This window comes from Entelurus aequoreus, linkage group LG21 (assembly GCF_033978785.1).
Source record: "Entelurus aequoreus isolate RoL-2023_Sb linkage group LG21, RoL_Eaeq_v1.1, whole genome shotgun sequence".
Lineage (NCBI taxonomy): Eukaryota > Metazoa > Chordata > Actinopteri > Syngnathiformes > Syngnathidae > Entelurus > Entelurus aequoreus.
The window spans coordinates 12080310-12106038 of record NC_084751.1 but is presented as its reverse complement, the minus strand read 5'-3'; the positions used below and the strand labels follow the sequence as shown (position 1 = coordinate 12106038).

Below are 25729 nucleotides of genomic sequence, written 5' to 3'. Positions count from 1 at the left end.
TAAAAATCAATATAACAAATAAACATATATTTTTTCCCAAATTTTCAATTAAAAAAAATATATATAAATATATTAATAGTTGTTTTTTTTTAAATGTGTATATATATATTTTTAAATTATATACATATATTTTTAATATATATGTACGTACAGTCGCGATCAAAAGTTGACATACACTTGTCCCTGATGAGGCGCTAATGAGGCTCAGGTGTTACTCGTTCTATCCTGGGGGCGGGGCTTTGTTAAACCCAACCCCTTCTTACTCCCTAACCACGCCCCCTCCGCCGTCCCCGGCTCAAGTCAGTGTGGCTTGCAGTGCGGCTCGTCGTCCATCTGCCCAGCCGACGTCTTCTCGGCCCGAGCCGCCAGCAGCATGTCCTTCCTGGACCAGCCCTGGTGTCCCACCGGCGTCCAGGTGACGGTCCTCCAAGCCCGCGGCCTGAGGGCGAAGGGCAAAGGCGGCACCAACGATGCCTACGCGCTCATGCAAGTGGGCAAGGACACGTACCAGACCTCCGTGGTGGAGAAGAGCGTGGCGCCCGTCTGGAAGGAGGAAGCCGCCTTCGAGCTGCCTCAACACGGCGCCGGCGGGGACAAAGCCGCGCTGCACGTCCACGTCCGCCACCGGGCTCTGGTGGGTCCCGACAAGCTGCTGGGTCAGGCCGTCATCAACCTGCTGCTTCTCAGCGAGGACAAGACCCGCCAAAAGACCGAGTAAGGGACATTATTTCATGTACTTTGCACTTCTTAATAAGCACATTCAATAAATACACGCCTGCTTGGCTGTAAAGATAACATTGTATACAAGTACATGTTAAAGTACATATTCACAGTATAACACAGATATGATACAGATATTTAAATGAAAAATAGTCAAACTTAAGGAGAGACAGTCTATGACACATAAAACATGGAATATAAAAGTATTATTTTTCTTTAAAAAGCTCCCATAAAGCACCAATATGGTACTATCATCAATGGCTGTATCAGGTAATAGGATTGTCCCGATACCAAGTATCGAAATACATTTTGGTACCGGCACCAAAATGTATTTCGATACTTTTCTAATTAAAGGGGACCACGAAAAATGGCATTATTGGCTTTATTTTAACAAAAAAACTTAGGGTACATTAAAGGCCTACTGAAATGAAATTTTCTTATTTAAACGGGGATAGCAGATCCATTCTATGTGTCATACTTGATCATTTCGCGATATTGCCATATTTTTGCTCAAAGGATTTAGTAGAGAACATCGACGATAAAGTGTTGGTCGCTGATAAAAAAAAGCCTTGCCTGTACCGGAAGTAGCGTGACGTCACAGGTTGAAGGGCTCCTCACATTTGCACATTGTTTACGCCAGCAGCGAGAGCGATTCGGACCGAGAAAGCGACGATTATCCCATTAATTTGAGCCAGGATGAAAGATTCGTGGATGAGGAACATGAGAGTGAAGGATTAGAGTGCAGTGCAGGACGTATCTTTTTTCGCTCTGACCATAACTTAGGTACAAGGGCTCATTGGATTCCACACTCTCTCTTTTTTCTATTGTGGATCACGGATTTATATTTTAAACCACCTCGGATACTATAACCTCTTGAAAATGAGAGTCGAGAACGCGAAATGGACATTCACAGTGACTTTTATCTCCACGACAATACATCGGCGAAGCTCTTTAGCTACGGAGCTAACGTGATAGCATCGTGCTTAACTGCATATAGAAACAGACGAAATAAGCCCCTGACTGGAAGGATAGACAGAAGATCAACAATACTACCAAACTCTGGACCTGTAACCACACGGTTAATGCTGTGCCGCCTGGCGAAGCCTAGCAATGCTGTTGCTAACGACGCCATTGAAGCTAACTTAGCTACGGGACCTCGACAGAGCTATGCTAATAACATTAGCTCTCCACCTACGCCAGCTCTCATCTGCTCATCACGACCCGTGCTCACCTGCGTTCCAGCGATCGACGGCGCGACGAAGGACTTCACCATGATGATCGATGCGGCCCGGAGACGGAGGAAGTCAAGGTGAGGACAGCGGCGCGGCGGCGGGCGTTGTAGCTTTCGACGACACCCCGGCCGCCATCAGTCGGCAAGAAACGTATATTTCCCCAAAGTTACGTACGTGACATGCACGTAGCGCCAGGCACGTACGGGCAAGCGATCAAATGTTTGGAAGAAAGCAGCGTACTCACGGTAGCGCGTCTGCTATCCAACTCAAAGTCCTCCTGGTTGTGTTGCTGTAGTCCGCCGCTAATACACCGATCCCACCTACAGCTTTCTTCTTTGCAGTCTCCATTGTTCATTAAACAAGTGGCAAAAGATTCACCAACACAGATGTCCAGAATACTGTGGAATTTTGCGATGAAAACAGAGCTGTTTGTATTGGGATACAATGTGGCCCAATACTTCCGCTTCAACCCTTGACGTCACGCGCATACGTCATCATACATAGACGTTTTCAAGCGGAAGTTTAGCGGGAATTTTAAAATTGCACTTTATAAGTTAACCCGGCCGTATTGGCATGTGTTGCAATGTTAAGATTTCATCATTGATATATAAACTATCAGACTGCGTGGTCGGTAGTAGTGGCTTTCAGTAGGCCTTTAAACATATGTTTCTTATTGCAATCGAATCTAATTAGTCTACTGACATTTGCAGTAACATATTGTGTCATTTATCATTCCATATTTTGTCAACATTGTAAATGACAAGCTGTAAAACATTTTATTAATCTACTTGTTCATTTACTGTTAATATCTGGTTATTTTAAGTTAAAGTACCAATGATTGTCACACACACACTAGGTGTGGCGAAATTATTCTCTGCATTTGACCCATCACCCTTGATCACCCCCTGAGAGGTGAGGGGAGCAGTGAGCAGCAGCGGTGGCCACGCTCAGGAATCATTTTTGGTGATTTAACCCTCAATTCCAACTCTTGATGCTGAGTGCCAAGCAGGGAGGTAATGGCTCCCATTTTTATAGTCTTTGGTATGACTCGGCCGGGGTTTGAACTCACAACCTACCGATCTCAGGGTGGACACTCTAACCACTAGGCCACTGATTTTCAATCATTCAATCAAACTTTCACATCACATCCAGATCGATTGCCTTTAACTTAAAAGCAGCATCATATGCACTTCTCCGTTTGTTTTCCATATTGAGGGTGTTTGCATGAACACTTCCTTCGCGCAAACTGTCGCTGACGCTCTTCTACTCTTTGTTTTGCTCTCGTTACCTGGCGCCAGATGTCTGCCTCGGTCTCGCGCATCCTCGGTAGTGCGCGCCCCTGGTTACCGTAAGCCGTAGAAAAGCCGCACCGTTGTATAAGCCGCAGGGACCAGAACGAGGGGAAAAAGTAGCGGCTTATAGTCCGGAAATTACGGTAAATGCACATAGTCGATTTTTAAATTGCACTTTTAACACGTGTGCATTAATTTAAAAAAACGGGGGAAAAAACAAACTCTCCGCTCATCGCTGCACCCACACAACACCGCTCTCAAACAATGTTTGCATCTTTATAGTTCCGGGCACTCCATGCGGTCCGACTATCAATTTTTATGAGTTACTCACTTAATCAATCGAAGCAATAGAAGATAAATTGAAGCGTTTTTTTCAATTAATTGTCAGGTGCGATTACTTTTTGTGACAAATAACAAAAATGTAATTAAGATGAATTGCATGTTTGGTGTGTGGTATAAAAACACATAGTTTGCATTTATTATCTTGAATATTTCACATATATTCTGCAGCTTTTATGAAGAAAAGCATGCGTTAACGCTGCTTATTCAATAAGCCGAGGGTTGCGACGGCAACCGTAACCAAAGCGGTTAGCAAAAAGATGAGTTAAAGGTTATATTTGTTCATTTGCTAGTCTCATTGAGCTTATCGAGAGGGAAGTATAGGAAGTAAACATTGCATTTATTATCCCCTGTCTTGGCTTTAGTGTGTTTTAAAATAGCAACATGGGCCCGATCAGTGTACTATTAGTCAAGAATGGATGTTATTGTGTTATGCTAAGCTGCTTCTAAGAAGTTTATTCTCCCACCATGTGACCTGCCGCATACCAGCCTACGTTCTCCTTCTGACTGCGTGTTCTTTTTAGAAGGCATGATTGGTTCTACTTTTTGTTTGCTGACCTTTTTTGCTAGCTTTTCCCCCCTCGGTGCTGCATGCGCATGCACCTTACCTCCGAGGTTTAAATTCACATGTGGCCTCGCATTCCTGGCCGCTTTATCAGTGAAAAATAAACAGCGATGGTCTGCGAGGTCAACTTCTCTGGCAAAAACAGCAGACCTTCCTTGGCGCTGCTTGCACTCAGACCGTCTTACGATGCAACACAACAGATTTATGGGCAATTAGGGTATTTATGGTAATGAGTTGTAATCAAATTGACCAACTCATTGCTGGACTTTGACATTACGTGCGATGATATGGACGATAGCTGTTATCAACATTTGTATGGCCTCCTTTCAAAACAGTGTGAATCCTACAATGCAAAAAGTCAGTGGTCAAAAACAAGAGAAAAAAATACAAAAATGAGGGGTATTTTATTTGAACTAAGCAAAATTATCTGCCAATAGAACAAGGAAATTCAGCTTGTCAAGACTTTCCAAAACAAGTAAAATTAGCTAACTTCACTGAACCCAAAAATACCTTAAAATAAGTATATTCTCACTAATAAGTGCATTTTTCTTGGTAGAAAAAAAAAAGACCTCTTTGCTCAACATGTTGAAAAATATTCTTAAATTAAAGGCCTACTGAAAGCCACTACTACCGACCACGCAGTCTGATAGTTTATATATCAATGATGAAATCTTAACATTGCAACACATGCCAATACGGCCGGGTTAACGAGAAAAATGACGATTACCCCATTAATTTGAGCGAGTATGAAAGATTCGTGGATGAGGAACGTGAGAGTGAAGGACTAGAGTGCAGTGCAGGACGTATCTTTTTTCGCTCTGACCGTAACTTAGGTACAAGCTGGCTCATTGGATTCCACACTTTCTCCTTTTTCTATTGTGGATCACGGATTTGTATTTTAAAACACCTCGGATACTATATCCTCTTGAAAATGAGAGTCGAGAACACGAAATGGACATTCACAGTGACTTATCTCCACGACAATACATCGGTGAAGCACTTTAGCTACGGAGCTAACGTGATAGCATCGGGCTTAACTGCAGATAGAAAAAAAAGAAATAAGCCCCTGACTGGAAGGATAGACAGAAAATCAACAATACTATTAAACCATGGACCTGTAACTACATGGTTAATGCTTTCCAGCCTGGCGAAGCTTAACAATGCTGTTGCTAACGACGCCATTGAAGCTAACTTAGCTACGGGACCTCACAGAGCTATGCTAAAAACATTAGCTCTCCACCTACGCCAGCCAGCCCTCATCTGCTCATCAACACCCGTGCTCACCTGCGTTCCAGCGATCGACGGAGCGACGAAGGACTTCACCCGATCATTGATGCGGTCGGCGGCTAGCGTCGGATAGCGCGTCTGCTATCCAAACCAAAGTCCTCCTGGTTGTGTTGCTCCAGCCAGCCGCTAATACACCGATCCCACCTACAGCTTTCTTCTTTGCAGTCTTCATTGTTCATTAAACAAATTGCAAAAGATTCACCAACACAGATGTCCAGAATACTGTGGAATTTTGCGATGAAAACAGAGCTTTTTGTATTGGATTCAATGGAGTCCGAATACTTCCGCTTCAACCATTGACGTCACGCGCATACGTCATCATACATAGACGTTTTCAACCGGGATTTTCCCAGGAAATTTAAAATTGCACTTCATAAGTTAACCCGGCTGTATTGGCATGTGTTGCAATGTTAAGATTTCATCATTGATATATAAACTATCAGACTGCGTGTTCGTTAGTAGTGGCTTTCAGTAGGCCTTTAAGCACCTCTTCCCGAGGGTGTTTCAGTGTTACAACTTCACCTTTATCGTTAGTTTTTAAGCGTCCGTTCTCCCTTTTCTGTCTACACACTGTCTGCTTGTAAGTACTCCGTGATTGTGCGCTGCCGAACATGCTTCTCTGCTCGTAGACCATTAATGTCATGACGTGACGATGACGCGCAGTCATGTTCGTACCGAATATGATTCATTAGTATACTACTATTACCGGTATACTATACTAGTACTGGTATGCCGCACAACCCTAGTTATAAGTAGTAAAATGTAATCATACCGTGTGCCTCCACACTAATGGAGTCAAACGGGGCTTTTGGAGAATGTTGTGTAGACCTCCACCCTGTGTTTGGCGACCAGGCCTTCACTTCAAACACCATCTGATAAGTCGTGTCCACTTGTGCTACATGGACGTTTTTATCAGCGCTGACTCTGCGTTCTCCCACTCACACAGCTGTGTGAAGTGATAAGAGAGGTCTTCATTGTCTTATCTTTAGTGCACAGGGAAGGATGTGTTGACAGTCAGACCAGTCAGCTTGAAGACATCATCTGGCAGGCTTCGGTTGAGGACTGAACGGACATTTTCGTAACTTCCTTTGCGCTTTAACAGAAGGAGCTGACTTCTCTTTTTCTCATGTCCGTGCGTGGTACTCTGGTCACTATCAACAATCTCAGTGTTTACGGCCTGTAGCTAAGTCTTTATAGAAGCAAGTAACTGCCAGGTTCTCCAAATAAAATGGACTTGCATGAACAGCTGTGGCTGTAGGCAACTTCCTAATGTAATTTTTTTCGTTTTAATCACCTCCACAAGATGTCAGTAGCTGCAATTCCAGCAGCTTTACTTACCTTTGCATGCACCTTAAAATGTTGATTGTTGCTGTGAAAGTCAACACATGCCATATACAATGAAACCTCGATTTACGAACTTAATTGACTCTTTAACATGATTCGCATGTTAAAGAGTTACCCATAAAATCAGCAGAGTTACCCATAAAAATCAACGTAAACATGAATCCCTGGTTCCAGCATTAACAAAAGTCCCTGCAACTGCACACTTTGAAGACTGTGTGTATGTGTGTGGGGTACAGGCCAAAAGTTTGGACACATTCAATGCGTTTTCTTTATTTTCATGAATCATGACTATTTACTTTGTAGATTGTCACTGAAGGCATCAAAACTATGAATGAACACATGTGAAGTTAAGTAAAAAAGGTAAATAACTGAAAACATGTTTTATATTCTAGTTTCTTCAAAATAGCCACCCTTTGCTCTAATAACCGTTTTGCACACTCTTGGCATTCTCTCGGTGAGCTTCAAGAGGTAGTCACCTGAAAGGGTTTTCACTTCACAGGTGTCATAGTTTTGATGCCTTCAGTGACAATCTACAATGTAAATAGTCATGAAAATAAAGAAAAACTCATTGAAATGAGAAGGTGTGTCCTGTGTGTGTGCGTGTGTATATATATATATATCTATATGTATATATATATATATATATATGTATGTATGTATGTATATGTATATATATATATGTATATATATATGTATATATATATGTGTGTGTGTGTGTGTGTGTGTGTGTGTGTGTGTGTGTGTGTGTGTGTGTGTGTGTGTGTGTGTGTGTGTGTGTGTGTGTGTGTGTGTGTGTGTGTGTGTGTGTGTGTGTGTATATGTATGTGTGTGTGTGTGTATATATATATATATATATATATATATATATATATATATATATATATATATAATGTATGTATGTATGTATATATATGTATATATATATATGTGTGTGTATGTATGTATGTATGTGTATATATATATGTGTGTGTATGTGTGTGTGTGTGTGTGTATGTATATATGTGTGTATATATATATATATATATATATATATATATATATATATATATATATATATATATATATATATATATATATATATATAAATGATAATTGGGTTATACTTGTATAGCGCTTTTCTACCTTCAATGTACTAATGAATAAAAGAAAGAAGCCTTCGTACGCCGAGTGACTGTCCGCAAACGTTCGTTAAAAATAATGCAAATAGAGGAGTTTGTGAATCGAGGATCAATCAATCAATCAATGTTTATTTATATAGCCCTAAATCACAAAAGTCTCAAAAGAGCTGCACAAGCCACAATCCACTGTAGTTTACTATGAATTCAATATTAGTTCCGACTGAGCAGTTTGCTTAGACATAAATAATACATGTCCTTAATTCGATCAATCAATCAATGCTTATTTATATAGCCCTAAATCATAAGTGTCTCAAAGGGCTGTACAAGCCACAACGACATCCTCGGTACAGAGCCCACATACGGGCAAGGAAAACTCACCCCAGTGGGACGTCAATGTGAATGACTATGAGAAACCTTGGAGAGGACCGCATATGTGGGTAACCCCCCCCCCCCCCTCTAGGGGAGACCGAAAGCAATGGATGTCGGGTGGGTCTGACATAATATTGTGTAAGTCCAACACATCAGCGAAAGTCCAGTCCATAGTGGGGCCAGCAGGAACCATCCCGAGTGGAGACGGGTCAGCAGCGTAGAGATGTCCCCATCTGATGGACAGGCTAGCGGTCCACCCCGGGTTTGGAGCAGAGTAGAAAAGAAAAGAAACGGCAGATCAACTGGTCTAAAAAGGGAGTCTATTTAAAGGCTAGAGTATACAAATGAGTTTTAAGATGAGACTTAAATGCTTCTACTGAGGTAGCATCTCTAACTTTTACCGGGAGGGCATTCCAGAGTACTGGAGCCCGAATAGAAAACGCTCTATAGCCCGCAGACTTTTTTTGGGCTCTGGGAATCACTAATAAGCCGGAGTTCTTTGAACGCAGATTTCTTGCCGGGACATATGGTACAATACAATCGGCAAGATAGGCAGGAGCTTGACCGTGTAGTATTTTATACGTAAGTAGTAAAACCTTAAAGTCGCATCTTAGGTGCACAGGAAGCCAGTGCAAGTGAGCCAGTATAGGCGTAATATGATCAAACTTTCTTGTTTTTGTCAAAAGTCTAGCAGCCGCATTTTGTACCAACTGTGATCTTTTAATGCTAGACATAGGGAGGCCCGAAAATAAAACGTTACAGTAATCGAGACGAGATGTAACGAACGCATGGATAATGATCTCAGCATCGCTTGTGGACAAAATGGAACGAATTTTAGCGATATTACGGAGATGAAAGAAGGCCGTTTTAGTAACACTCTTAATGTGTGACTCAAACGAGAGTTGGGTGGAAGATAATACCCAAATTCTTTACCGAGTCGCCTTGTGTAATTGTTTGGTTGTCAAATGTTAAGGTGGTATTATTAAATAGATGTCGGTGTTGAGCAGGACCGATAATCAGCATTTCCGTTTTCTTAGCGTTGAGTTGCAAAAAGTTAGCGGACATCCATTGTTTAATTTCATTAAGACACGCCTCCAGCTGACTACAATCCGGCGTGTTGGTCAGCTTGAACAATATTGCAATCAAAAACTCCACATTTGTCTATTAGCAAGTGTAAAATAAATGGAGTTGCATATTACTTGCCGTATTAGATCCAGTAACAAACGTGTCCGCATCATTCAACTTACTTCGTCATGAGCTGAAAAGATAGCGTAAGTCCATTCCAGACGCTTAGTAATAAATAGGTTTGTTGTTCATTCCTACAGTTCTTCTCTGTTTAAGTCGTGTCACTTGATCAAGCCTTTTCCTGACATGCCACACTACAAAGTAATACAAGTATGTATGATTCCTGCTGGGATCAATATCGGTGTCAGCCAATACTCTAGGCTCCAATATCGGTATAGGAAGTGAAAAGGGTGCATCCGGTCACTCGATAACAATTTCATTGAATGCAATGCACATTTTGAGTGCATTGTGCAATCCTCGTTTCTTCCACGTTAGCAGTTTGACTGCTGGCAGCATGGAAATACCACAGAGAGACCCCTGCATGGACACACACACACACACACACACACACACACACTATTGCACAAAGTGCCTTCCTCATTTCCTCAGGAATGCACAATTCATTTTGCTCAGTACCGACCCCAGATTTATGCCTGATAAGCACTTTTAATGCTGATTCTAACTTTTTTTTTTGACGTTTTTTTCTGAGACCCCTCTGAAGCATGCAGCATTATCCTGATCTTATGTTTGTCAAGTCGAAGCATTCATACTAATCTCTTCAGAAGGCTGGTCAGTTGGATTCTTATTTTTGTACAACTTTCCTATGCAGTCACTTTCCATTTGGTTGTAGTTTCCAAGGACCTTGTAGGAGGTAAAAAAAACCAACTTGTTTTGAACATATTTTTCCTTGGCGTAGGGGGGTGAATCATGACATGGAAAGTCAAATGTCACTTTCTTTGAGCTATTGAAGTTAATCATAAAAATACAACAATATGAGGGTCCCTACAGCCACAGCTGTGGTGGTTATTTGCTTTTGTTGACAACACACCCGGCATGTGTACCACGCCGACATTTTAACCATTGAGTCTACTTATTTTAAAACTACGTTAAACCTCCTAAGAACAAAACAAAAACAACAAATGGACTCTCTCAAAAAAGTGTTATAAGTAAGTCATATATATATGTATATATATATGTATATATATATATATATATATATATATATATATATGTATATATATATATATATATATATATATATATATATATATATATATATATATATATATATATATATATATATATATATATATATATATATATATATATATATATATATATATATATATATATACATATATGTATATATATATATATATGTATATATATATGTATATATATATATGTATATATATATATATATGTATATATATATATATATGTATATATATATATATGTATATATATGTATATGTATATATATATGTATATGTATATATATATGTATATGTATATATATATGTATATATATATGTATATGTATATATATATGTATATGTATATATATATGTATATGTATATATATATGTATATATATATATATATGTATATATATATATATGTATATATATATATGTATATATATATATATATATATGTATATATATATATATGTATATGTATATATATATATGTATATATATATATATATATATATATATATATATTAGGGCTGCAACAACTAATCGATTAAAATCGATTGTAAAAATAGTTGCCGATTAATTTAGTCATCGATTCGTTGGATCTATGCTATGCGCATGCGCAGAGGCTTTAAAAAAAAAAAAAATTTTATTTAAATAAACCTTTTATTTATAAACTGCAACATGTACAAACAGCTGAGAAACAATAATCAAAATAAGTATGGTGCCAGTATGCTGTTTTTTTTCAATAAAATACTGGAAAGGATAGAAATGTAGTTTGTCTCTTTTATCCGATTATTAATCGATTAATCGAAGTAATAATCGACAGATTAATCGATTATCAAATTAATCGTTAGTTGCAGCCCTAATATATATATATGTTTTTTTAATTTTTTTTAAAAACTTTTTAAACTTTACAGCTTTAAATCTATCTATAAATATAACGTGTTTTTTTTAATATTTATGTTTTTTATATAATATGTTCTTTTTGTAAAACAAAGAAACAAAACATTTTCTATCATAGGGAAAAAACACAAAACATGCAATATTTCCCCAAAAAAAGTTGCAAAGTGGAATAATTCATAACACTTTTGATGTTATATTTTTGGAACAATACAATTTTTTTTTAACTCAAACTATCCCTTATTGTCTAAAAATATGCAGTATTTTCCAAAAATGTGTTGCGAAGTGCAATATTTGAAATTATGTGTCGACACCCTGAAAAGCAGTGGCGGGCCGCGCGTTTCCCACCTAGGCTCTCAGTGATGTTCGACTTCAATGATTACCTCTCAAAATACCATCATGTATGTTACCACATGACCATTGCTGGAGAAATACTATACAGCAGGGGTCACCAACGCGGTGCCCGCGGGCACCAGGTAGCCCGTAAGGACCAGATGAGTAGCCCGCTGGCCTGTTCTAAAAATAGTTCAAATAGCAGCACTTACCAGTGAGCTGCCTCTATTTTTTAAATTTTATTTATTTACTAGCAAGCTGGTCTCGCTTTGCTCGACATTTTTAATTCTAAGAGAGACAAAACTCAAATAGAAATTGAAAATCCAAGAAAATATTTTAAAGACTTGGTCTTCACTTGTTTAAATAAATGCATTAATTGTTTTACTTTGCTTCTTATAACTTTCAGAAAGACAATGTTAGAGAAAAAATACAACCTTAAAAATGATTTTAGGATTTTTAAACACATATACCTTTTTTACCTTTTAAATTCCTTCCTCTTCTTTCCTGACAATTTAAATCAATGTTCAAGTAAATTAATGTTTTTATTGTAAAGAATAATAAATAAATTTAGATTTAATTCTTCATTTTAGCTTCTGTTTTTTCGACAAAGAATATTTGTGAAATATTTCTTCAAACTTATTATGATTAAAATTCAAAAAAAATATTCTGGCAAATCTAGAAAATCTGTACAATCAAATTTAAATCTTATTTCAAAGTCTTTTTAATTTCTTTTAAAAATTTTGTTCTGGAAAATCTAGAAGAAATAATGATTTGTCTTTGTTAGAAGTATAGCTTGGTCCAATTTGTTATATATTCTAACAAAGTGCAGATTGGATTTTAACCTATTTAAAACATGTCATCAAAATTCTAAAATTAATCTTAATCAGGAAAAATTACTATTGATGTTCCATAAATTCTTTTTTTCATTTTTTCAAAAAGATTCGAATTAGCTAGTTTTTCGCTTCTTTTTTTTTCGGTTGAATCTTGAATTTTATAGAGTCGAAATTGAAGATAAACTATGTTTCAAAATTTAATTGTCATTTTTTTCGTGTTTTCTCCTCTTTTAAGCTGTTCAATAAGTGTAAATATCATTAATTATTAATAATAACATAGAGTTAAAGGTAAATTGAGCAAATTGGCTATTTCTGGCAATTTATTGAAGTGTGTATCAAACTGGTAGCCCTTCGCATTAATCACTGCCCAAGAAGTAGCTCTTGGTTTCAAAAAGGTTGGTGACCCCTGGTATACAGGAACACATTCACGCCCTACTGAGCATTGAACCACCTCAACAGTGTACAAAACGGGTTATTTTCTGGAGCATTTAAAAATCTATTAAAACGCATCAGCAATCAAAATATATCTTATGTGGTACTGTCAAAATTAAAATTGCAAAAAAACATTTTAAAAGTGAAAAAATTAAATATTTGAACTCACAATTTGTAGCACATATTCGACGCCGTATAAGCCAGTGGTCGTGCTGCTTATTCCAGTGGAAATGGCGAGCATTTCCCCATTTCATCGCCAGAACAGCTGAGCAACCCGCCCACCTCAACCTCCTCATGCTCTCTCAGGGAGAGCATGTCCCAAGCTGCTGTTTTGAGGCATGTTAAAAAAAAAAAAAAAATGCACTTTGTGACTTCAATAATAAATATGGCAGTGCCATGTTGGCATTTTTTTCCATAACTTGAGTTGATTTATTTTGGAAAACCTTGTTACATTGTTTAATGCATCCAGCGGGGCATCACAACAAAATTAGGCATAATAATGTGTTAATTCCACGACTGTATATATCTGTATCGGTAATTAAGAGTTGGACAATATCGGGATATCGGCAAAAAAGCCATTATCGGACATCTCTACTGATTTTGATGCAGTAGCAATTTTTCAAAAATCCCACAAAACGCGTCACTATAACAAAAGCATAAGCCATTAGCTACATTTGAACAAATACAATGATAACACACACTATTCATAAACAAAAGTCACAGACAGATTTCATGTGCTGTTTCCAAATAAACCTGGTTCGCCACTCCCTTGTGCTACCATCAGGCCACAGCCGACATTGTTCCCCTGGGAGACACCGTTGACTTGCCACTACTGGCCCGATGAGCGCTCTTGCTACAGAAGGTGCCCGTCGCACCTGGTGCTGCTTTCGTGCACTATTGACAGACGTAAAACGTATGTATGCATTGTATATCAAGTCCATTGGGCCACCTGCCTGACCTCTGGCAGCAGGGGTACGTGACACAGACCTACAAAAAAATGATCAAATTACATCAGATGACAAACATCCTTTTATTGCTTTGATACAAAAATAATCATACAGTGACCGTGATAGTTGTAGTAGTGATAGTAGGAGTTCCTCTACTCTGGCATCTAAGGATTAGGACCCCTCGCTAGGGATGGGCGATACCACACTTTTTGCTATCCATCCACTTGGGTAAAACAGAATCCATCCTGTTTGGGTCCCACATCAAACTTAAGAGAGTCAATGACTTCACCATAAAAGTAGGTGACAGTGTCATCACCAGGAAAGATGAGGTCACCTACCTAGGTTCCATTCTAGAGGCTAACCTTTCCTGTGATAAAATGGCAACCAAGGTAATCAAAAAGGTTAACCAACGAACGAGATTTCTCTACAGAATTTCCTCTGTGGTCAACAAAAGCACCTTGAGGATTCTGGCGGGAACTCTCGTACAACCCTTTTTCGATTACGCATGCACCTCCTGGTACCCTAGCACCTCCAAAACCCTCAAATCTAAACTCCAAACATCTCAGAACAAGCTAGTCAGGTTACTTCTAGACCTCCACCCCAGATCCCACCTCACTCCTACCCACTTCTCTAAAGTGGGCTGGCTCAAGGTGGAGGACAGAGTTAAACAACTTGCACTGAGCCTAGTCTATAAAATCCGCTACACCTCCCTGATACCGAAGTACATGTCAAACTACTTCCTTAACGTAAATGACCGCCATAACCACAACACCAGGGGGTGCTCCACTAACCACGTTAAACCCAGATTCCGAACTAACAAAGGTCTTAACTCATTCTCTTTCTATGCCACAATGTGGAATGCGCTCCCAACAGGTATAAAAGAAAGGGCATCTCTATCCTCCTTCAAAACCGCAATAAAAGTTCACCTCCAGGCAGCTACAACCCTAAACTAACACCCTCCCCGGATTGCTAATAATCAAATGTAAACAATCAAATGCAGATACTTTTTCTTTTTCTTATGCCTTCTGATCTCTCTCTCTCTCTCTCTCTCTCTCTCTCTCTCTCTCTCTCTATGTCCACTACTTGATGTCCATATCCCCCCCCCCACCCTCCCTCCACACCCCTGATTGTAAATAATGTAAATAATTCAATGTGATTATCTTGTGTGATGACTGTATTATGATGATAGTATATATGATAGTATATATCTGTATCATGAATCAATTTAAATGGACCCCGACTTAAACAAGTTGAAAAACTTATTCGGGTGTTACCATTTGGTGGTCAATTGTACGGAATATGTACTTCACTGTGCAACCTACTAATAAAAGTCTCAATCAATAGGATTCGATACGATACCGATACTTTTTCTTGCATTTTCATTGATACCGATACCGATACCATTAATTTCTTATTGGCAATTTTTGTCAGTCAAAAATATTATTAGGGTTCGCATGTACCCTGTACAAAGGACTCCCACAGGGAGTCCTTTGTACAGGTACAAAGGAACCTATTGAAATTGTAAGGTTGATTATTATTCCGCAGCTTTGCGCACTACTTTGCCCCCCTTAACATGCTTCAAAACTCACCAAATTTTATACACACATGGAAAAACTGGGACAGCACACTTTAGTAAAAAAAATAAAAATAAAAAAAAAAAAAAATTGCGCTCTAGCGCCCCCTAGGAAAAAAAACAAAAACAAACTGCCTGTAACTCCCACTAGGAAGGTCGTAGAGACATGAAACAAAAACCTGTATGTCGGTCTCACTTAGACCTACATTTCATAATTTCACATCCTCGGGCAAAAACCAACAGGAAGTTGGCAATTTCCCATTTTAGACAAAAATGTACTAAAAACACTCCTTTTTACATCTTTGACCTCTAATTTGACCCCCTTAAAATACTTCAAAACTCACCAAACTTGTTACACACATTGGGACAGTTGGAAATTGTTTGAAATATTAACCAATTATTGCTTTGCGAAATATAAATGGGTTTTTCTAAAAATAAAAAGCCATGTGAAAATATATTATGAAATTACAGAAATTCAAAGAGTCGCATTATTGATTCCAGTTAACAATTTATTTGAAATAAATTTGCATATAATACTATTTTGTAATATTAAGTTCTTATGTAGTCTGTTGAAACTATTGTCAGTGGTGTAACAATCTTGGAGGTAAATATGTTCACACTTGTTTCATGCAATACCGTATTTCCTTGAATAGCCGCAGGGGCGCTAATTAATTTAAAACCTCTTCTCACTCCTGCGGTTACCAAAACCATGCGGAATGAGCAAGCATGCTCTAATTATTTTAAAACCTCTTCTCACTCCGGCGCATACCTTATCATTAAAAACACATTTAATAAAAAAAACGTTATTATGATCTTACCTTTACTTGTAGATGGGTCCATGTGCAGCTGCTTCTGATCAAAGGCAGTCTTTCTCATCTTTCTTCAATTTTAAAAGTCTCTGGAGATATTCCTTTAATTATTACCTCCTGCTTCGATTGAAAGTCCAGTTTAGAAAACGGTTTTATTTTAGATATGTAATCCTCCATGTTAAAAGTGCAAGCAAACAATTGCTGCATGCTTGCTGCTTGTTGTCTTCTTCTGCAGTACCTGTCTCCTGCAGTACTGGTAGTCGCAAGAAGGATCACTAGCGCCCTCTACCACCTGGAGGCGGGAGTCATTTAATGACTCATATTTGACCCGGCGGAAGTGCCAAGCATGCGCTAATTATTTTGCGAAACGAGTTTGACCCGGCTGTAATTCTAGGCAGGCGAATACTATATTCCCGGCGCCAATTCAAGGAAATACGGTATGTCCGTGTCCTCACATTATTATTATTTCCTATTTTCAAATATGAGTAAACAATACTGAACATGTTTAATTATTTTCATAAATGTATATCCTATTTTGGCGAAAAGAATGAAATGTTTACATTACATGAACTGAAGTAATGTGGTAATACTGTAAATAAACTGTAGATAGTAACACTGACACCTGTGGATGTGAAATGAACACAAGATGTAAATATTAGTGACTAAATACTGTTGGGACTGAACCATATACAGTGATTCATTAGGATCATTGGGTTATGTATGTTCTATTAATGATGTTTTCATGTCTTTAAACACTAAAATAATTTCTTCAAATGGTGCTGTCTTTGTTAATTTTAGCATGTTAAATTGGTGAAAAACCAGGAGCTTTTTCAGTCTTTTTCATTGTGGTCAAATCACATGCCTGATTATGGATACCCCCAAACAATGTTCCCTCTAATTTTCCATCTGATTTGCAGGTTTTTTGATTGATCGATTGAATTTTTTACTAGTAGATTGCAAAGGAAGAGAATACATTATATGAAACAGTACAGTACATATTCCGTACAATTGACCACTAAATGGTAACACCCGAATACGTTTTTCAACTTATTTAAGTCGGGGTCCACGTTAATCAATTCATGGTAATGTGTGTAAGGTGTGTAATTTGTTGTGAGTTCATGCACGGTGTTGGTTTTGCTCTTTGAACAAGGTGATGTTCATGCACGGTTCATTTTGTGCACCGGTAAAAAAAACATATAACTTTTTCTTGAATTGAAAAAACATGTTATTTTTCCACTAAAGAAGGGTTCGGTGAATGCACATATGAAACTGATGGGGTTCGGTACCTCCAAAAAGGTTAATAACCACTGGGCTAGACAGACATTGGCTGTAAAAAAAAAAAAAAAAAAAAAAAAAAGCATGCATTTTTGTACTTGCAGAGTTTTCCCCTTGATGTACTCCAGCAGTTTTAGTACATTTTAGAGGCACAAACACAAAATATATGAAGATTTGCAAACAAAGGTGAATACATCAAAAATAAAAATAATAGCATCAGTTTGTTTTAAAAGGGAACTTGCACTTGTTTGGGAATTTTGCCTATCGTTCACAATACTTACTAAAACAAGAAGACAACATGTCAGGTTCAAACACTGATGACTTTTATTAAACAAGACAAGAAGCAAGGAATTAAACAGAGACAGAATTAAATTTGGCTCAATTGAGGAGAGACGCGTAGACACTGTACCCTTGTACAGTGTCGTCCCACGCCCCTGACGAAAGATTGTACGCCGCCTCTTTTATTTGGACTTTCCCTGATTACATGGCAACAGCTGTTTCTAAAGGGAGGGGGGGTCGTAAACAGCCATCGCCTTTGGTTCCAGAACAGTTCAAAGAAAAGGTCGTAAAACAGTTCAAAGAAGAGGTCCCTGTAGGGGAGTCAGGTCCTGCTTCCTCTTCGCTTTGTAGATCTCGGGTCAAGACAATATCTTGCTGTTGCTTACAATACATGAAAGAAACAACACCTTCATGTTGCTTCCCATCCTACACAGTGGAGTTTTACAAGCCTTCTTCTTGGTAGGATCAAAGACAGCTTTTGTCCTCTCGCCGGGAACTCGTGGCAACACAAAGTTTTGTGATAACTTGGATACAATTATTCCGACACAAAATGCAGTCTAACATGTAAAAATCGTCTTTCTACGTGGCTAGCAATGCAGCTAATGATTTCAAACAAGGCTACTGGAGTTACAAGGAAACAACTCGAGGAGGTTCCCAACAGCCACAGCTGTGGTGGTTATATGTTTTGATGACGATGCACCCTCATGAGTTGCTGACCCTACTAATTCATTCTAATTCAACTCTTATCTGCTGCCCAGGTGGTTCAGGTTATTGGACAAGACGGGCAAGGCGGACAAAGACCGAGGCGAGGTCCTGGTGGACATCCAGTTCCTGAGGAACAACATGACGGCCAGCATGTTCGACCTCTCCGCCGCTGGCAAGCCTCGATCCCGCATGGGCAAGCTGAAGGACAAAGTCCGGGGCAAGAAAAAAGAATCGGATCCGGCGGCGACGCCGTCCTTCACGCAGGTTCTGACCGACAGCGAGGAAGATGACGCGGGGGACGGCGGCCGGGGAGCTAAGGGAAAAGAAGAGAAGAAGAAAAAACCCAAGTTAAAGTCTTTGTTTTCTCACAAGTCCAATCTGCAGAGGAACATGTCGCAGTCCATGTCGGTGCTGCCTGCCAAGAACTCCTCGCTGAGCGGCAGCTTGTCGTCTGGCCTTAATATCGACGCCTCGGAAGGTCTGTGTTTTCTCTTGAATCATATTTTTATTGCAAAACCCAAAACCAGTGAAGTTGTCACGTTGTGTAAATGGTAAATAAAAACAGAATACAATGATTTGCAAACCCTTCTCAACTTATATTCAATTGAGTAGACTGCAAAGACAAGATATTTAACGTTCCAACTGGTAAACTTTGTTATTTTTTGCAAATATTAGCTCATTTAGAATTTGATACCTGCAACATGTTTCAAAAAAGCTGGCCCAAGTGGCAAAAAAGACTGAGAAAGTTGAGGAATGCTCGTCAAACATTTATTTGGAACATCCCACAGGTGAACAGGCTAATTGGGAACGGGTGGGCGCCATGATTGGGTATAAAAGCAACTTCCATGAAATGCTCAGTCATTCACCAACAAGGACGGGGGGCGAGGGTCACCACTTTGTCAACAAATGCCTGAGCAAATTGTTTAAGAACAACATTTCTCAACCAGCTATTGCAAGGAATTTAGGGATTTCACCATCTACGGTCCGTAATATCAAAAGGTTCAGAAAATCTGGACAAAACCAACAATGAATGCCCGTGACCTTCGACCCCTTAGGCGGTACTGCATCAAAAAGCGACATCGGTGTGTAAAGGATATCACCACGTGGACTCAGGAACACTTCAGAAAACCACTGTCAGTAACTACAATTTGTCGCTACATCTGAAAGTGCAAGTTAAAACTCTACTATGCCAAGCCAAAGCCATTTATCAACAACACCCAGAAACGCCAAACAACTTAAGCTGTATATCAAACAAGAATGCGAAAGAATTCCACCTGAAAAGCTTCAAAAATTGGTCTCCTCAGTTCCCAAACGTTTACTGAGTGATGTTAAAAGGAAAGGCCATGTAACACAGTGGTAAAAATAGATAGATAGATAGATAGATAGATAGATAGATAGATAGATAGATAGTACTTTATTAAATGCCCCTGTGACAACCTTTTTGCAATGTGTTGCTGCCATTAAGTTCTAAGTTAATGATTATTTGCAAAAAATAAATACGTTTTTCAAGTCGAGCATTAAATATCTTGTCTTTGCAGTCTATTCAATTGAATATATGTTAAAAAATATTTGTACATTTGATTCCGTTTTTATTTACACTTTACACAATGTCAGTGGTTTTGGGTTTTGTACTACATTTCCTTCATTTTTAAGATCAGAATCAGAATAGTTTTATTGCCATTGTTTGAGAACGGGTTCACAAACTAGGAATTTTTCTTGGTGCAAACGTGCGACATAAGAAAAATTCCTAGTTTGTGAACCCGTTCTCAAACAATGGCAATAAAACTATTCTGATTCTGATTCTGATCTTACAAATGAAGGAAATGTAGTACAAACCCCAATGAACTACAACGCCATTCAGTAGAGTGTAGACCTCCGCCACTATACTATACATGCTTGAATGATACATAAGTCTCTAACTCTGTGGCAGTTTTGTACGGAGGAATAAATATGTCCATAGCATTTCAATTTGGGGAGCTTGGGGAAAAAAATATGGGGGTCTGTTTTTATAATGCCTGGCTGGCGATCGACTGACGCACCCTCCGCCATCGGCCGGTAGCTCGCCATCGACGTAATGGAGAATGACAAAGAAGTTGAATGGACTGTGCAATCCACACAGCCGCAAATATAGAAAAACTCCAACAAAAGTGGGGGGGGGGAAAGGATTGCACACCATATTTGAATTACGTTCATTCATATCTGCCACTTCCTGATTCGTGTAAAATGTGGTAAGATGTTAGAGATACACAGGCAGCGCTCAACACTTTTTTATAACATGTTCTTAAAGGCCTACTGAAAGCCACTACTACCGACCACGCAGTCTGATAGTTTATATATCAATGATGAAATCTTAACATTGCAACACATGCCAATACGGCCGGGTTAACTTATAAAGTGCAATTTTAAATTTCCCGCTAAACTTCTATGTATGATGACGTATGCGTGTGACGTCGATGGTTGAAACGGAAGTATTCGGACACATTGTATCCAATACAAAAAAGCTCTGTTTTCATCGCAAAATTCCACAGTATTCTGGACATCTGTGTTGGTGAATCTTTTGCAATTTGTTTAATGAACAATGGAGACTGCAAAGAAGAAAGTTGTAGGTGGGATCGGTGTATTAGCGGCTGGCTGCAGCAACACAACCAGGAGGACTTTGGTTTGGATAGGAGACGCGCTATCCGACGCTAGCCGCCGACCGCATCGATGATCGGATGAAGTCCTTCGTCGCGCCGTTGATCGCTGGAACGCAGGTGAGCACGGGTGTTGATGAGCAGATGAGGGCTGGCTGGCGTAGGTGGAGCGCTAATGTTTTTATCGTAGCTCTGACGAGGTCCCGTAGCTAAGTTAGCTTCAATGGCGTCGTTAGCAACAGCATTGCTAGGCTTCGACAGGCAGCACAGCATTAACCGTGTAGTTACAGGTCCAGTGTTTGGTTCGGTGTCTCCTGACAGTAGTATTGTTGATCTTCTGTCTATCCTTCCAGTCAGGGGCTTATTTCTTTTGTTTCTATCTGCATTTAAGCACGATGCTATCACGTTAGCTCCGTAGCTAAAGTGCTTCACCGATGTATTGTCGTGGAGATAAAAGTCACTGTGAATGTCCATTTTGCGTTCTCAACTCTCATTTTCAAGAGGATATAGTATCCCAGGTGGTTTAAAATACAAATCCGTGATCCACAATAGAAAAAGGAGAGAGTGTGGAATCCAATGAGCCAGCTTGTACCTAAGTTACGGTCTGAGCGAAAAAAGATACGTCCTGCACTGCACTCTAGTCCTTCACTTTCACGTTCCTCATCCACGAATCTTTCATCCTCGCTCAAATTAATGGGGTAATCGTCGCTTTCTCGGTCCGAATCGCTCTCGCTGCTGGTGTAAACAATGGGGAAATGTGAGGAGCCTTTCAACCTGCGACGTCACGCTACTTCCGGTACAGGCAAGGCTTTTTTTTATCAGCGACCAAAAGTTGCAAACTTTATCGTCTGTTCTATACTAAATCCTTTCAGCAAAAATATGGTAATATGGCGAAATGATCAAGTATGACACATAGAATGGACCTGCTATCCCCGTTTGAATAAAAAAATGTCATTTCAGTAGGCCTTTAATGACTAATACGTTAGTGTTTGCAGCTAGGATTTCTCTTCATCCAGATTAGTATTGTTTGGCCTTGGCGGAGGTCTTCACCTCATTGTGTTCCATCCCCACCGGTCTCTTTAGTCAAGTTTGTCCCTTTTCTCACCCCTTCTAGGCAAGAAGAAGTTCAAATTCATGAAGCACAAACGCTCAGGCAGCTCAGACAGCAAAGATCCATCCGGTCAGAAGCACTCCTCTGTGGAGAAAAGCAACCTGTGCATCAACGGCAGCCATGTTTACTGCGAGGAACCTCCGCCTCGCGCCGCTCGCAACGGCTCCAACTTCAGTCTGGCCAGCTCCGGCCACGGGTCTATGGATGACGTTCCGGAAAACTCTCCCCCGTTGGTCAATTCGCTGCCTGCAATAAGGCAGTACACCGCCTGGGAAGAGGAGGAGGAGGAGGAGGAGGATGGGAACGCTAAGGAGGAGATGATTGACAGGTTTGATGAAGAGGAGGGCTGTGGAGAAGAAGAGGAAAGATTAGAAGAGGAGATGAGGAAGGAAGAGAAGGCCAGAAAAGAGGAAGAGGAGATGAGAAGACAAGAAGAAGAAGAAGAGCAGGAGAGGCTGGCAGAGGAAAGGACGAGACAGAAAGAAGAGGAAGAGAATAAAGAAAAGGCAAGGAAGGAGGAGCAAGAGAGGAGACGACAAGAGGAGCTGGGAAGAGCAGAAGAGAAGAGAAGACTGGAGGAAGATGAGAGGAAAAAGGAGGAAGAGAGGAGGAAACAAGAACAGTTGGAAAAATTAGCAGTGGAGAAGAGGAGACAGGAGGAGGAAGAAGAAGAAGAGAGGAGGAATGAAGAAAAGGTGAAAAAGGAGGAAGACGAGATGAGAAGACGAGAAGAAGAAGAAGAGCGGGAAAGACTAGCTGAAGAAAAGAGGAGACAGGAAGAAGAGAGAAGAAATGAAGAAAAGGTGAGAAAGGAAGAAGAGGAGATGATGAGAAGACAAAAAGAAGAAGAGGAAGAGCGGGAAAGACTAGCAGAGGAAAAGAGGAGAAAGGAAGAAGAAGAAGAGATAATAAATGAAGAAAAGGTGAGAAAGGAGGAAGAGGAGATGATGAAAAGACAAAAAGAAGAAGAAGAAGAGCGGGAAAGACTAACAGAGGAAAAGAGGAGAAGGGAAGAAGAGAGGAGAAGAAATGAAGAAAGGGTGAGAAAGGAGGAAGAGGAGATGATGAGAAGACAAGAAGAAGAAGAGCGGGAAAGACTAGCAGAGGAAAAGAGGAGAAAGGAAGAAGAAGAAGAAGCAGAGAGAAGGAATAAAGAAACAATGATGGAGGAGCAAGAGAGGATTAGAAGACAGGAAAAAGAAGAGCTGCGGAGAAAAAGAGTCGCGGAAGAAGAAGAAGAAGAGAGGAAAATGACTGAAGAAAAGGCCAGGAAGGAAGAAGAAGAGCGGATAAGACGAGAAGAAGAAGAGCAGGAAAGACAAGCAGAGGAAAAGAGGAGACGGGAAGAGGAAGAGAGGAGAAGACATGAAGAGAAAGCGAGAAAGACGGAAGAGGAGAGGATGAGAAGGGAAGAAGAAGAAGAACTGGAACGACTAGCAGAAGAAAAGAGGAGGCTGGTGGAAGAAGAGAGAAAAAGGAATGAAGAAAAGATGAAGAAGGAGGAGGAAGAGAGAGTGAGGAGGGAAAAGGAGCTAGAAGGGTTAGCCATAGAGAAGAGGAGACTGCTGGAAGAAGAGAAGGAAAGAAAGACGGAAGAGGAGAGGATGAGACGACAAGAAGAAGAGCTTGAAAGATTAGCATTAGAAGAAGAACAGCACAAGAGGGAGGAAGAGGAGGAGGCGAGGAAGAGAAGGCAAGAACAACTTCTAGAAGAGAAGAAGAAACTGGAGGAAGACGAGAGAAAGGTGGAGGAGGAGAAAGAGAGGATGCGACGACAAGAAGAACAACTTAGAGAAGAACAAGAGAGGAGAGAAGAGGAAGACGAGGAGAGGGTTAGGAAGGAAGAAGATGAGAGGAAAAGAATGGAGGAAGAAGAACAGAGAAGAGGTGAGGAGGAGGAAAGAAAAAGGGAGGAAGAGGAGGAGCGCATGAGGAAGGAGCAAGAAGACATGATTAGGAGAATGGAGGAGAAGAGGAGAGAAGCTGCAGAGAGTCTGACACACGCTCCTTCCACCAATCCTTTTGATGAAGACCATCCTGACTCTACTTCCGGGTCAAAGGGCAGCACACTGGACACAGAGGCCGCCATCTTGGAAAGGTCAGTTTCCACACAGCATGCTAGCACACCACTTCATTATTCTATGTAGACATTATAATCCATTAATAGTAAACCCAATATAAACTGTATATATTAAACATGAATTACTCTTCATGATTCTATGTAGACATTATAATCCATTAATAGTGAGCCCAATATAAACTGTATATATTAAACATGAATTACTCTTCATTATTCTATGTAGACATTACAATCCATTAATAGTGAGCCCAATATAAACTGTATATATTAAACATGAATTACTCTTCATGATTCTATGTAGACATTATAATCCATTAATAGTGAGCCCAATATAAACTGTATATATTAAACATGAATTATAACCGCAGGAGGACAGCAAACCCTGAAAAAGTGTATTTGATGCATCTTAGAAGAGGAACTTGATGCGGACAGGGGGAAGTCATCAATGGTGCAGGATGAGAGCCATATCATTTACATGTGCGCGCACTTCCTGGTTTAGTTTACATCCTGCGGCGCCATGGCAACGTAATCCAAACCTGACAGTTCTGTAGCTGTGTTGGCATGTGAGCGTGTCCTGTCAGCCCAGGTCATCACTCCAGCTGTCATGGCAAATGTATGACAATTGATTAGATTTATTTATTAATGTCATTAATTTTATTGATTTTTATCAATAATGTAGTTTTTTTATTTTACTAACAGGTTGTTTCTCTCAACATAAGATTCATGTAATTAATCCTTTCACCAGTTATTAATGGTAACTGCCACCTTGCACAATGGAATTACAACAGAATGACTCCAAATAAGCCACAAAGTCAGGAATGTTGCAATTTGAGTGTGCTTTTATACCACTTTTGCAGTTACAAGCGCAACATGTTTGTTGTATTATTAATCCTTTCACCGGTTATTAATGGTAACTGCCAAATTGCACAATGGAATTAGAACAGGATGACTCCAAATAAGCCACAAAGTCAGGAATGTTGCAGTTTGAGTGTGCTCTTATGCCACTTTTGCAACTTCAAGCGCAGCATGTTTGTTGTATTAAACTTCTCACTAGTTATTATTGGTAACTGCCACCGTGCACAATGGAATGACTCCAAATAAGCCACAAAGTCAGGAATGTTGCAGTTTGAGTGTGCTTTTATACCACTTGGGCAACTACAAGCGCAACATGTTTGTTGTATTATTAATCGTCTCGCCAGTTATTAATGGTACCTGCCACCGTGCACAATGGAATTACAACAGAATGACTCCAAATAAGCCACAAAGTAAGGAATGTTGCGGTTTGA

General features: G+C 39.6%; 1 protein-coding gene across 1 annotated transcript in view; it reads left to right on the top strand.

Moving 5' to 3' along the window:
• Window positions 1–275: 275 nt before the first annotated feature.
• Window positions 276–25729, top strand: part of rab11fip1b (RAB11 family interacting protein 1 (class I) b) — a 34588-nt gene continuing 9134 nt past the window's right edge. Inside the window, exons 1-3 of the mRNA XM_062030965.1 lie at window positions 276–714; window positions 18673–19097; window positions 22367–24461. Coding sequence (XP_061886949.1) covers window positions 374–714; window positions 18673–19097; window positions 22367–24461 — 2861 coding nt within the window. The 5' untranslated portion in view covers window positions 276–373. The remainder of the gene's footprint in view (window positions 715–18672; window positions 19098–22366; window positions 24462–25729) is intronic.